At 49.7% G+C, this 13,754-nt stretch overlaps 1 protein-coding gene across 7 annotated transcripts in view; it reads left to right on the forward strand.

Moving 5' to 3' along the window:
* Positions 1–13,422, forward strand: part of tep1 (telomerase-associated protein 1) — a 123,772-nt gene extending 110,350 nt beyond the window's left edge. For 6 of the 7 annotated variants that reach the window (XM_072270079.1, XM_072270084.1, XM_072270083.1 and 3 more), the window contains exons 47-54: positions 1,406–1,542; positions 2,324–2,445; positions 2,535–2,678; positions 2,799–2,919; positions 8,081–8,336; positions 8,689–8,828; positions 9,615–9,719; positions 12,389–13,422. In XM_072270079.1, the coding sequence (XP_072126180.1) occupies positions 1,406–1,542; positions 2,324–2,445; positions 2,535–2,678; positions 2,799–2,919; positions 8,081–8,336; positions 8,689–8,828; positions 9,615–9,719; positions 12,389–12,517 (1,154 nt within the window). In that variant the 3' untranslated portion in view covers positions 12,518–13,422. Of the gene's footprint in view, positions 1–1,405; positions 1,543–2,323; positions 2,446–2,534; positions 2,679–2,798; positions 2,920–8,080; positions 8,337–8,688; positions 8,829–9,614; positions 9,720–12,388 lie in introns of those variants that run through there. The other variant, XM_072270085.1, reaches the window with a different exon arrangement.
* Positions 13,423–13,754: the final 332 nt, after the last annotated feature.

The following is a 13,754-nucleotide window of genomic DNA, read 5'->3' on the forward strand; positions in this document are numbered from 1 at the left end:
ATCGTTTCCACGGATGCTGCCTGACCTGCTGAGTTCCTCCAGCATGTTGTGAGTGTTGCTTTGACCACAGGGGAGTTTAGCAGGGGCTTGAGAGGTCCTCCTGACCAGAGAGGTGATGACCCAGGGATGGAGAGGTTCTCCTGGTCAGAGAGCTGGTTACCCAAAGATGTAGAGTTTGCCCCGACCAGACAGGCTTAAAGTCAATGTCAAGTTTATTGTCATCTGTCCAAAAGCAGAGAGGCATCGAGAACTTACTGGAAGCAGCATCAGATAAGCAGTGTACACAAGAAAAAGCACAAATATAAGACATAAGAGCAGAAGTAGGCCATTCGACCCATCAAGTCTGCTCCGCCATTCAATCATGGACTGATCCAATTCTTCCAGTCATCCCCACTCCCCTGCCTTTGCCCCGTACCCCTCGATGCCCTGGCTAATCAAGAACCTATCTATCTCTGCCTTAAAGACACCCAATGACTTGGCCTCTACAGACGCTCGTGGTAACAAATTCCACAGATTTGCCACCCTCTGACAAAAGTAATTTTGCCACATCTCAGTTCCAAAAGGACATCCTTCAATCCTAAAGTCATGCCCTCTTGTCCTAGAATTCCCTACCGTGGGAAATAACTTTGTCATATCTAATCTGTTCAGATCTTTTAACATTCGGGATGTTTCTATGAGCTACCCCCTCATTCTCCTGAACTCCAGGGAATACAGCCCAGGAGCTGCCAGAAGTTCCTCATACAATAACCCTCTCATTCCTGGAATCATTCTCGTGAATGTTATCTGAAAACTCTCCAATGTCAGTATATCCTTTCTAAAATAAGGAGCCCAAAACTGCACACGATACTCCAAGTGTGGTCTCATGAGCGCCTTATAGAGCCTCAACATCACATCCCTGCTCTTATATTCTATACCCCGAGAAATGAATGCCAACATTGCATTCGCCTTCTTCACAACCGACTCAACCTGGAGGTTAACCTTGAGGGTATCTTGCACAAGGACTTCCAAGTCCCTTTGCATCTCTGCATTTTGAATTCTCTCCCCCATCTATGTTTTGTTTGTTTAATTTGCATGACAAAGAACACCATGGATTCAAAAGGAAGTCCACAGTGTTGCAAAGCAGTCACAGTGTTGCTGTACTGAAGGTTGTGCAGATCATTTCAAGAAGTGAGTGTTTGAAGGGAAGTAGCTGTTCCTGAACCTGCAGTGAGACTTCAGGCTGCTGTGCATCCTGCCCGGTGGGGTGGGGCGAGTGACTGGGCCTTGCAGGCAGACAGAGGGCCGTGATCTCAGTGTGGGCATTGATGTGATGCTGTGCTTCTCTCTCCTCCCCCAACCCAAAACACCCCCATCCTCTCACTCTCCCTACCCCCTGTCCTCTCACACCTCCATCCTCCTCCCCCAGGTGTCCAGCGCCCCTCGGCTCACTGCTGCGCCGTCACTGCTCTGGGCTGCTCCTCTTCCGGCAGGTTCCTGGCGTCTGGCAGCATGGCCGGAGAGGTTGCCCTGTGGGAGTCCGGAAAGCTCCAGCTTGTCTTTCAGGTGGGAGGTGTTTGAATCCTCTCTCCCCCACAACACCATACATATCCCCTTCAACCCATCTTCCCGACCACCCCCCACCAGGGCTTTTCCCCACACCCCCTCCCACCAGGGCATTCCCCCCACCCCACCGGGCCTTTTCCCTACCCACCCCAACCAGGCCTTTTCCCCACACCCCCTCCCACCAGGGCGTTCCCCCCACCCCCCAGCCGGGCCTTTTCCCGACCCACCCCAACCAGGCCTTTTCCCCACCACCCCCCTCCCACCAGGGCGTTTCCCCCCCCCCCCCCGCCGGGCCTTTTCCCTACCCACCCCAACCAGGCCTTTTCCCCACCACCCCCGCCCCACCGGGCCGCTTCCCCACCCAACACCCTCCTCCCACTGGGCCGCTTCCCCACCGCCCCCCTCCCACCGGGCCGTTTCCCCACCCCCACCACCCCCGCCCCACAGGGCCTTTTCCCCAAGTAACATAGGCTCGTCCATATTTCAATTTCCTGCTGCTGAATTTTCATTTAAGACACATTTTGGTGAGTAAGAACCAGGTCTTTATTTTGTATTCATTAATTTAATAAGGCAGCTGTTACTGTCGTGTGATTGTGTATATTGTCTTTTCCCCAACCACCCCCACTGGGCATTCTTCTCCACCACCCCCGAACCTTGCAACCCATCTCTCTCCCCCTTTCGCCCACCCACCCTTCACTCTCTGCCTCAGGCCCACCTTTAACCACACACACTCACTCTCTCTCTCTCTCTCTCTCTCTCTCTCTCTCTCTCTCTCTCCCAGGCCCACCAGAAGCAGGTCTCAGCCATCACTTTCCTCTCAGACCAAGAGTTTGCAGTGGGATCATACGACGGGCAGGTTTCAGTCTGGCTGGTGACTCTGCATTCGCAGACTCCCTCTCTACGGTGAGTGCTTCCTCAGACACTGGGAGCTGGGGTGAGGATGGAGTCTCCCTCATTGCCTCTCTAACCCCCATCTTTCTTCTCCTGCACAGAGTGAAGTCCCAGTCCTCCATCGGCCTCCCCTCACCTGTCTGCTGCCTTGCCCGGTTGGGCAAACGGAAACTCCTCATCTTGGACCTGCGAGGCTCCCTCCACACCTGGGAGCCAGGGGCCTGGCTCTTGGGGGCACAAATGGGGTGAGTTTTGGTTTCCTCCCTCCGAGTCCAATCCTCCCTTCCCTCATCTCTTCCCCAAGCACTCGCACCCCCCCAACTCTTAATCTCCGTTCCCTCACCTCTCGCTCACTCCACTCACAGATTTTGCGACCTCCAAGCCACGGGGCTGGTGGAACGCACCGACGGATCCGTGCTGGTTGTGACGGGGATCGAAAACAGCACAATCATCATCGGCAAGCCACGGGTGGCCCCAGCGAGAGAGGTAAGTGGGACAAGGCATGGGCAGTCAGACCTGTACAACTTCCATTGATGTACCTCTGTCCCCCACCCCTCTTCCTCCTCTCCTCCCCCTCTCCTTTCTTCCACCCCCCGTCATGCCCTGCCCCCTCTCCATTCCCCATGCCACTCTCCCTCCCCGCCCTGGCCACCCACCTCTCCTCCCTCTCCCCTTCTCGTCCCCCACCACCCACCACCACTTTAACTTTCCACATATTGACAGGGATTCTCGGAATGTGAAAGGACTAGATGACAAAGCGTTTGTCAAACGTGTTCAGGATAATTTCCTTGATCAATACATCGAATTCCCCAGTTAGAGAGAGTGCTATGTCGTATGACATAGGCGGTCATGATCTTGGCGAATTTTTCTACAGAAGTGGTTTGTCATTGCCTTCTTCTGGGCAGTGTCTTTACAAGACAGGTGACTTTAGAATGTATTTAAACCTTACATCCATCCCACAATGTGAGGTAGTAAAAATCTTTGCATTATGACTTCCATCACAATGTACAGACAGGTGAACTTAAAAGTCTAATGGCTTGTAGAAAGAAGCTGTCCCATAGCCTGTTGGCCCTGGCTTTAATGTTGCGGTACCACTGGCCAGATAGAAGCAGCTGAAACAGTTTATGGTAGGGATGACTGGTGTCCCTGATGATCTTCCAGGCTTTTTCCTCTGCACCTGCTGCTATAAATGTCCTCAATGGAGGGAAGTTCATAACCGCAGATGCGCTGGGCTGTCCATACCACTCTCTGCAGTACCCGTACCAGCTGAGACACCATCACCTATGAGCTTCAGAGACTGTCTGCCTGGCATCAGTGGTGGCATAACCAGGACTTGTGATATGCACCAGCTGCTCATACGGCCATCCACCACTTGACTTCACGTGACCCTGATCAGGGGGTGCTAAACAGGTACTATACCTTGCCCTGCCCTACAGGCTAGCGGAGGGAAGGAGCACCTTACACTTCCTTCGGTAGAGGCCTATCTTTAGCCCATCATTCAAAGTACAATACTGGATCTCCTATTAGGGAATGAGTCAGAACAGCTGACAGAAGCTTGTGGAATGGGAACACTTTGCATCCGCTGATCATAATTCCACTAGTTTCAAGGTAATTATAGAAAAAGTAGGTCTGATCCTCGGGTTGAGATTCTAAATTGGAGAAAGGCCAATTCTGATCGTACCAGAAAAGATCTAGCAAGTGTGGATTTGGACAGGTTATTTTCTGGCAGAAGTGTGCTTGGTAAGTGGGAAGTCTTCAAAAGTGAAATTTTGAGTTTCTATATTCCCGTCACAATAAAAGACAAGGATAACAGGTTTAAAGAGCCTTGGTTTTGGGAGATATTGAGGCCCTGGTTAAGAGAAAGGAAGAGTTGCATAGCAGGTAAAGACAGGTAGGTACTAATGAGGTGCTCGAAGAGTATAAGAGAACACTTACGGAAATCAGGAGGGCTAAGAGTTGGTATGAGGTTGCTCAAGTAGACAAGGTGAAGGGCTTCTCAAATATTTTAAGAACAAAAAGACAACAGGACAAAACTATCCCTCTGGAAGTTCAGGGTGGTGTGTGGAGAAAAAAGAGATGGGGGAGATCTTAAATGGATTTTTTTTTTTGCATCTGTATTTACCCAAGAGACTGAGACGAGTCCATAGATGTGAGGCATTGCAGCACTGAGGTCGTGAATCTTATACAGATTACAGAAAGAGGAGGTGTTTGCTGTTATGGAGCAAATCATGGTGAATAAGTCCCTGGGGCCTGACATTGTGTTCCCTTAAACCTTGTTGGAGGCTAGTGCAGAAATTGTAGGGGCCATAACAGAGATATTGAAAGCATCCTTAGCCAGGAGTGAGGTGCTGGAGGATTGGGGGATAGCTAATATTGTTCCAGTACTTAAGAAAGGCTATAAGAATAAACCAGATAATTATAAGCTAGTGAGTCTGACAGCAGTAGTGGGAAAGTTATTGGAAGGTATTCTAAGGAACCAGATATAGTATTTGACCAGAATAAGATATAGGAGTAGAATCAAGCCATTTGGCCCATCGAGTCTGCTCCACCATTTCATCATGGCTAATCCAATTTTCCACTCACCCTCAATCTTCTGCCTTCTCCCCGCATCCCTTCGCACCCTGCCCAATCAAGAATCTATTGACTTCTGCCTTAAATAAATGCTTGGCCTCCACTGCTGCCTGTGGCAAAGAATTCCACAGATTCACCACTCTCTGACTAAAGATATTCCTCCTGATCTCTGTTCTAAAAGGACGCCCCTCTATTCCGAGGCTGTGTTCTCTGGTCTTTGACTCTCCCATCATAGGAAACATCATCTCCACATCCATTCTATTAAGGCCTTTCAACATTTGATAGGTTTCATTGAGGTCATCACTCTTTCTTCTGAATTCTAGTGATACAGGCTTAGAGCCATCAGATGCTCTTCATATGAGAAGCCATTCAATCCTGGAATCATCTTTGTGAACCTCTTTTGAACCCTTTCCAATTTCAGCACATTCTCTCTCAGATCAATGGTTCAAAACTGCTTATAATACTCCAAGTACGTCTCAACATTACATCCTTGGGTTTATATTTTAGTCCTCTTGAAATGCTAATATTTTCCTTTCTCACCACAGACACAACCTACAAAGTAACCTTTAGGGAACCCTGCACAAGGACTCTCAAGTCCATTTGCACCTCAGATTTTTGTATTTTCTGTCCATTTAGAAAATAGTCAACCCTTTCATTTCTTCTGCCAAAGTGCATGATCATACACTTCCCAACACTGTATTCCATCTGCCATTTCTTTGCCCATTCTCCTAATCTGCCCTTCTGTAGCTTCTCTACTTCCTCAAAACTACCTGCCCCTCCACCTTTCTTCATATTGTCCACAAACTTTACTACAAAGCCATCAATTCCATCATCTAAATCATTGACATATAATGTAAAAAGAATCAGTCCCGGAACACCACTAGTTCGGCAGCCAACTGAAAAAGGCTATTTTTATTCCCACTCTGCCTCCGACCAATCAGCCACTCTTTTACCCAGGAATCTTTCCTGTAATACCATGGGTTTGTAGTTTGTTAAGCAGCCTCATGTGTGGCACCTTATCAAAGGCCTTCTGAAAATCTAAGTACACAACATCAAGTGATTCATCTTTGTCTAACCTTTGTCTTCAACGAATTCCAACAGAGCTGTCAGTCAAGATTTTCCCTTGAGGAAGCTATGCCTCCCTGAGACCTCATCTTTAATAATTGACTCCAACATTTTTCCAACCACTGAGGTCAGACTAACTGATGAATAGTTTCATTTCTTCTGTCCCTCTCCCTTCCTGAAGAGTGGAGTGAGATTTGCAACTTTCCAGTCTTCCAGATCCATTCCAGAATCTAGTGATTCTTGAAAAGTGCCTCCACAATCTCTTCAGCCACCTCTTTCATGATCTAGTGCGTACACCATCTGGTCCTACCTCCAGACCTTTCAGTTTCCCAAGAACCTTCTCTCTCGTAATGGTAACTTCACACACTTCATGACCCCTGACACCTGGAACTTCCACCATCCTGCTAGTGTTTTCCACAGTGAAGACTGATGCAAGATACTTATTCAGTTCATCTCCCATTAGGACCTCTCCAGCATTGTTTGGTCTGATATCCACTCTCTCCTTTCTTTTACATTTTAATATTACTGGCTAGGTTACTATTGTATTCCATCTTTACCTTCTTCAATAACATTTTGGTTGCCTTCAGTTGGTTTTTAAAAGTTTCACAATCTTCTGTCTTCCCACCAACTTTTGCTTTATTATATGGTCTCTTCGGCTTTTATGTTGGCTTTGACTTCTCTTGTTAGCCACGGTTGTCTCATCTTTCCTTTAGAATACTTATTCCTTTCTGGGATGTATACATGCTGTGCCTTCCGAATTGCTTCCAGAAGTTCCAGCTGTTGCTGCTCTGCCATCATCCCTGCCAGTGTTCTTTTCCAATCAATTCTGGCCAACTCCTCTCTCATGCCTCTGTAATTCCCTTTGCTCCACTGTAATTCTGATACATCTGACTTTAGCTTTTCCTTCTCAAATTTCAGGGTGAATTTGACCATATTATGATCATTCTCCCCCCCAATTTTTTTTTAAACCTTGAACTCTCTAATCAATTCCAGTTCATTGCACAACCCTCAATCCAGAATAGCTGACCACAAGCTGCTCTAAAAAGCCTTCTCATAGGCACTCCAGAAATTCCCTCTCCTGGAATCCAGCACCAACCTGATTTTTCCAACCTACTTGCATTTTTGAAATTCCGCATGACAATTGTAACTTTGCCCTTTTGGCATGCATTTTCTATCTCACGTAGGCACATCCTTACTACTGTCTGGGTGGTCTCCCATCAGGGTCTTTTTACCCCTTGCAGTTTCTTAGCTCTATACACAAAGTTTCAACACCTTCTGACCCTATGTCACTTCTTTCTAATGATTTGATTTCATTTTTTACCAACCTAACAGCAACACCCCCCGCCTGTCCCTTCAATACAATGAGTATCCTTGGACATTATGTTCCCAGCTGTAATGTTTTCAGCCATGATTCAGTGATAGCTACAACATCACACATGACAATCTGCAACTGTGCTGCAAGTTCATCTACCTTATTCCGTAAACTGCACACATTCAAATGTAACACCTTCAGTCCTGTATTCACCCTTTTCGATTTTGTCCACCTTGTACGTTGCAATTCATCCTGTTGTCTGCAATTTTGCCCTAGCAACAGCCTCTCCTCGTTACACATTGCCTCTGTTTGTAAACCAACTACCTCGTCTTCAGCACCATCATCTGCCTTTCCTATGCGACATCTTGCATTGAAATATATGCAGCTCAGGACACTAGTCGCACTGTGCTCAACCTTTTGGTTCTTTACTTTGTCAGAGGTCTTAACAAAATGGGACTTGTATATATTGTTGGAATTAAATACAACTAAGAGAAATTTGACAGGGACTTCAATAGCCCAGTGTAGCGGGTATAGTTCTAATGCAGGCAAGTGGGATCAGTGTAGATGGGGGAGTTGGGGCTAGCACTGAGATGGTGGACCGAAGGGCCTGTTTCTGAACTGCTTGAATCGAGGAGTCTGTCGAGTTTGGTGATGCGCAATGTGGAGACGTTCCCCAAACACTGCTTCAAATTTCCATAGAACCTGTCGTCACAAGAGGAGGAGGACGGCGAGCGGAGGAAGAGAGTGAATAGCAAGGAAGAGGAGGAAGGGAGCGAGGGGGAGGAATCACAGAAGAATGCGGAGAGCAAGGGCGATGAGTTGGACCCTGAGGAGGGGGAGGTGGAGCTGAAGGATTTGTTTTGCTCTCTCCCTGTCCACGCTCCAGATGACAAGACTGCGGACACAACAGCGTGGATCACCGCCATCAAGCAGACAGGGATGGAACCCGGAAAAGGTGAGGATTGCGACCTCCTCCCTCACTCTGCCGAGGAGGTAACCATAACCATTGCCTTCTACTCCCTCTGCGGTTCAGGATACAACCCGTCCCCCACCCTGTGAAAACTACACACTCGCTCAAATTTAGAATATACCCTCTACCTCCATACTACCTCTTTCCCCCATGTGGTCACACTTGTGCTGACAGGCACATTCTCCTGCCCCACACACCAGCGGCCATGACAGCAGCAATGACGGGATGAATACGCTGTTTCCGTGAAATCTCCAGCCACGACACCGTCTGTGACACGGCACAGGTCACTCCCTCCAGATTGCTCGGATTCAATAGCCGTTAACCCCTTCTCTTCCAGACTGCTACCTGTTCCACACACTCTCGGCCGGGAGCCTGTGGCGTCATTCCTGGGACCTGAAAAAGTTCTGCAGAAGTTCGGGTGACGAGCAAGAGTCATTCGACTTCCGGTTAGATCCCCAGAATGGCACCTACAAACAGGTGATGCAGCAACCTCAGTAATGCTTGTCCCTCTGGGAGCCTGTGACGGGACGGTGTGGAGAGACTGTAACCTTGTGTCTGACCCTGTCCCTGGGAGTGTGTGACGGGACGGTATGGAGGGACCCTCACTGTGTCTGGATCTTGTCCCTGGGGGTGTGTAACTGGACGGTGTGGAGGGAGCCTCACCCTGTGTCTGACCCTGTCCCTGGGGGTGTGTAACGGGACGGTGTGGAGGGAGCCTAACTGTGTCTGACCCGGTCTCTGGGAGTATGTAATAGGATGGAGTGGAGGGACCCTCACTGTGTCTGGATCTTGTCCCTGGGGGTGTGTAACTGGACGGTGTGGAGGGAGCCTCACCCTGTGTCTGACCCTGTCCCTGGAAGTGTGTGATGGGACGGTGTGGAGGGAGCCTCACCCTGTGTCTGACCCTGTCCCTGGGAGTGTGTGATGGGACGGTGTGGAGGGACCCTCACTGTGTCTGGATCTTGTCCCTGGGAGTGTGTGATGGGACGGTGTGGAGGGAGCCTCACCCTGTGTCTGACCCTGTCTCTGGAAGTGTGTGATGGGACGGTGTGGAGGGAGCCTCACCCTGTGTCTGACCCTGTCCCTGGGAGTGTGTAACTGGATGGTGTGGAGGGAGCCTCACCCTGTGTCTGACCCTGTCCCTGGGAGTGTGTGATGGGACGGTGTGGAGGGACCCTCACTGTGTCTGGATCTTGTCCCTGGGAGTGTGTAACTGGACGGTGTGTACAGGTCTTACTGACCACTTGACATGTTTTATTCCAGATTCACTCTGACCGAGTGACTGCTATTTCGGAGACGGAGAATGTAATCGCGACAGCCTCCTATGACCGGACTGTGCGGCTGTGGGACCGGGATACCCTGAAGCAGGTAAATCCTCACACCGCCCCCTCCCCTTTCTTCTTCTCCTGACCTGCTCCCCCTACACGCTTCCCCGTCTTCCCTCGCCACTACATCATGCTCTCTCTGAATCTGTACCCCTCGTCTCATCTCTCCCTCTCTTAACTGCTACCCCACCAACTCCTCACTTCTCTCTCTTTTCCACTCCTTTGCTCCTTCACTCTCTCCCTCCTACCTCACCTGCCCTGAATACCCCAACCCTCCTTACCTCTCTGACACCACCAGCTCTCTTCTCTCCCCCCCTCCTTTGATCACAGTTCTCCTCTATGCTGAGTCTTCACTATTCCCACTGCCCTTCCCCTCTCTGAGGCAAAATGTTCTGTCCTCAGTAAGGGCCTCACCTTTCTCCCACTTCACCCGCACGTGTGAGTTCTGCGCCCACCACGACATTGAACTCTTCTTCCATTGCCTCCATCTCCAAGCCCGCTTCTTTGACAAGGATTCCACACCCTATGCTGATAACCCCTTTTCCTGTCTTCAACCCTCTTCTTCTTGGTTACCCCACTCTGGTTCTCTGCATGCTCTTTTCATATCTAATTACTGATGAGACATCAACCATCTCCATTTCAACTCTCCCCTCTCCAACTCCAGCCTGACCCCTTCCGAATGCACTGCCCTCCACCTCTCTCCGTACCAATCCCATCAAACCTGCAGACAAAGGGGGTGCTGTTGTAGTGTGACGCACTGACCTCAACTTTGTTTGGGCCAGTCGGCAACCCTGACACCTCATTCGTACGCCTCAAGGAGGATTCCACTCCACACCATCAGAAAACTTTCTCCGGCACTATCACTGACCTCATCCACTCTGGAGAACTCCCCAGCACTACCAGCAAAATCATAGTTACCTTACCCCACATTGCTTGCTTCTACCTCCTTCCCAAGATTCACAAACCACTGTCCAGGTTAGCCTATTGTCTGTGCTTGCTCCTGCCCTACTGAACTCATGTCCTCATATCTCAATTCCATTTTATCCCCCTTGGCTCAGTTCCTTCCCACCTACACCCACGACACTTCTCATGCCCTCAATCTTATAATTAGTTTTCAATTCCCTGGCCCTGATCATCTCATCTTCACCATGGAGGCTCAGTCCCTATATACATATATCAGCCATCAGGAAGGCCTCAAAGCCCTCTGCTTCTTTTTTAACAAAGGAACTAACCAATCCCCCTTCACCACTACCCTCCTCTGTCTGGCAGAACTGGCCCTCACCCCAAACAATTTTCCTTCTGTACCTCACACCTTTTCTACACCCATGGGTACTCGCATGGGCCCAAGCTATACCTCTTCATCGGCTATGCAAAACAGTTATGTTCGATGCCTTCCCTGGTTATACTCCCCAACTCTTCCTCCGCTACCCTGACTGCTGCTTCATGCACCAATGCTTAACTTGTCAATTTTATGTTTTGCCATTACCTTCCACCCTGCCCTTAAATTTACTTGGTCCATCTCTGACACCTCCCTCCCCTTTCTTGATCTCTGTCTCCATCTCTGGAGACAATCAATCAACATCTTTTATAAACCTGCTGACTCCCATCGTTACCTCTACTATATCTCCTCCCACCCTATCTCCTGTAAAAATGCTATTCCCTTTTCTCAGTTTCTTCACCTCTACTGCATCTGCTCCCAAGATATGGCTTTCCATTCCAGAAGTCCTCCTTCAAAGAAGGGGGTTTCCTTCCCTCTACTATTGACGGTGCCCCCACCCTCATCTCCTCCATTTCCCATACATCTGCGCTCACCCATCCTCCCCACGCCGTAATAGTGAGAGTCTCTTTGTCCTTACCTACCACCCCATCAGCCTTCACATCCAACACATTATCCCCTGCAACGTCTGCCATCTCCAAAGGGATCCTATCACTAAACATATCTGTACTTCTCCCCCCACCCCACCACTTTCTGCAAGGATCGCTCCCTCTATGATTCCCATATCCATTCGCTGCTCCTCACTAATTCCCCTCCAGGCACTTATCCCTGCAAGCAGTATAAGCAGGACCTGCCCATGCACCTCCGATCAGGGCCCCAGGCAGTAACACTGCACCTGCAAGGATGCTGGGGTTGTCCGTTGTGGCCAGTGCTCCCGATGCAGCCTCCTCTACGTAGGTGAGACCATTTTAAAGTTGAAGGATTGCTTCATTGGGCATCTCCTACCATCCGCCACATGCGGGACTTCCTGGCAGCCAAACGTTTTAATTCTGACTCCCATTCCCAGTCCAATGTGTCGATCTACGGCCTCCTCTTGTGCCAAGTTGAGGCCGCCCTTGGGATGGAGGAGCAACACCTTGTATTCTGTCAGGGTACCCTCCAAACTGATGGCATGAATATTGATTTCTCCTTCTGGTGAATGAATTTCCTCTCTCCCCACCTCCCCTCCCCCCTGCTGTTCTCTAATCTCATCTTCCACTTCTGCTCACCTGCCTTATACTTACTTACCCCAGGTCCCTCCTCTTTCCTTTCCTCCTATTGTTCACTCTCTTCTCCTATCAGATTCTTTCTGCTGCCCTTGACCTGAAGGAGGCCCTCAACCTGCAACATCAACTGTCCACTCCTTTCCATGGATGCTACCTGACCTGTGAAGTTCCTCCAGCATTTTGTGTGTGTTGCTTTCTCTCTCTAACTCTGTACCTTGTTCCCTCCTACAGGTTGGCCTCTTCCTCTGTCGCTCTCCGGTCCTGTGCCTGGTATCAAACCCTGCCTGCCCAGGGCAGGTGATCTGCGGAGACAATTTGGGGAACGTTTACTTCCTTGGTTGGCGCCCTCCTCTTCAATAGCCATGAACTGCGCTGGCGGGGGGGGGGGCGGGGGAATCGGCCCAGGAACCCGAACTGCTACAATCCGGGAGAAGTCCAAGCATCAGGCAGGGTTGCAGGCTGAGATGGAGACCCTCAGATGGATGTCACCACCACACGGGCTCTTGTGAAAGGGGGATTCTCTCCCTGTCAGGATTAAGTATCTCCAACAGAGGTCCTTGTTAAAGGGAAGGCTCCTCTCAATCTAGGATGCCAGTTAAAGAGGGAGTCTGTCTCCAACAGAGAGGAGTCTCCATCACAGACCCATTAAAGGGGGGGATCTCACTTCATCAGAGACCCCCTTTGAAGGGAGATCTCTTTCCATCGGAGACCTTTCAAAAAGGAGGGACTCTCTCTGCATCAGGGACCCCTGTTGAAGAGAAAGTCCCTCTCAATGCAGGATCCTCTTAAAAAGGTGGGGGGGGATCATCAGGGATCTCTGTTAAAAGGTGGGGATTGCCTCAGTCCATTAGGGACCTCTGTTGGAACACTCTGGTGAGAGGGGGTGATGTGACCAGCCTGGTGCCATCCTCTCACACCAGAACGTCTCAGCAGCACTACGTTGGCATGCACTTGGTAATGACGGCCAGGCTAACTCGCTCTCTGCCTCACTGTGGACAGTGGAGCTATGCCTGTTTGCTGCTTCTCTCTCCAACCACCCACCCCCCCCCCAACCCCCAGGAATAGCTGGTGCCAGGACCAGAGATGTTGATCAGACTGTGATTAGAGAAACCCCAGCAAGAAAGAGAACAAAATAAAAATGCATTAAACCGTGTCTTCCATCTGCCTGTTCTGTGAACCACTTGAGTTGCAGAAACGTTTGATATTGTACGTTTGATGGAGGGAGTAGAAGAACAGACCACACAGCTCTGCTCTCCCTGTCCATCTCACCAACCTCAGTCACTCCTCTACCCCCCCCCCGTGCCCTGAGTTACTGACTGCGTCCCCACTAACATTAACCCAGCTCCCTCACACTCTCTGCCAGTAGCCCTCTCATTAACCTGAGGGAGACAGGCGCTTTCCTGCCCAAAGAGTACATCAGTAACCCTGGGTCAAACCACCTCCCAGATGGTGGATTTTGATACATTGGGAGAGAGTAAGGACAATTGGGATAGCACACCAGGACAGACAGGGCTGAATGGCCTGCTATTCCCCACTAATTATCCCTGCTCCAGATAATATTCGTCCCAGTGGAGCAGAAATATTCTCGAGCACATCT

The sequence above is a fragment of the Mobula birostris genome, chromosome 10, assembly GCF_030028105.1.
Source record: "Mobula birostris isolate sMobBir1 chromosome 10, sMobBir1.hap1, whole genome shotgun sequence".
In the NCBI taxonomy this organism is placed as follows: Eukaryota; Metazoa; Chordata; class Chondrichthyes; order Myliobatiformes; family Myliobatidae; genus Mobula; species Mobula birostris.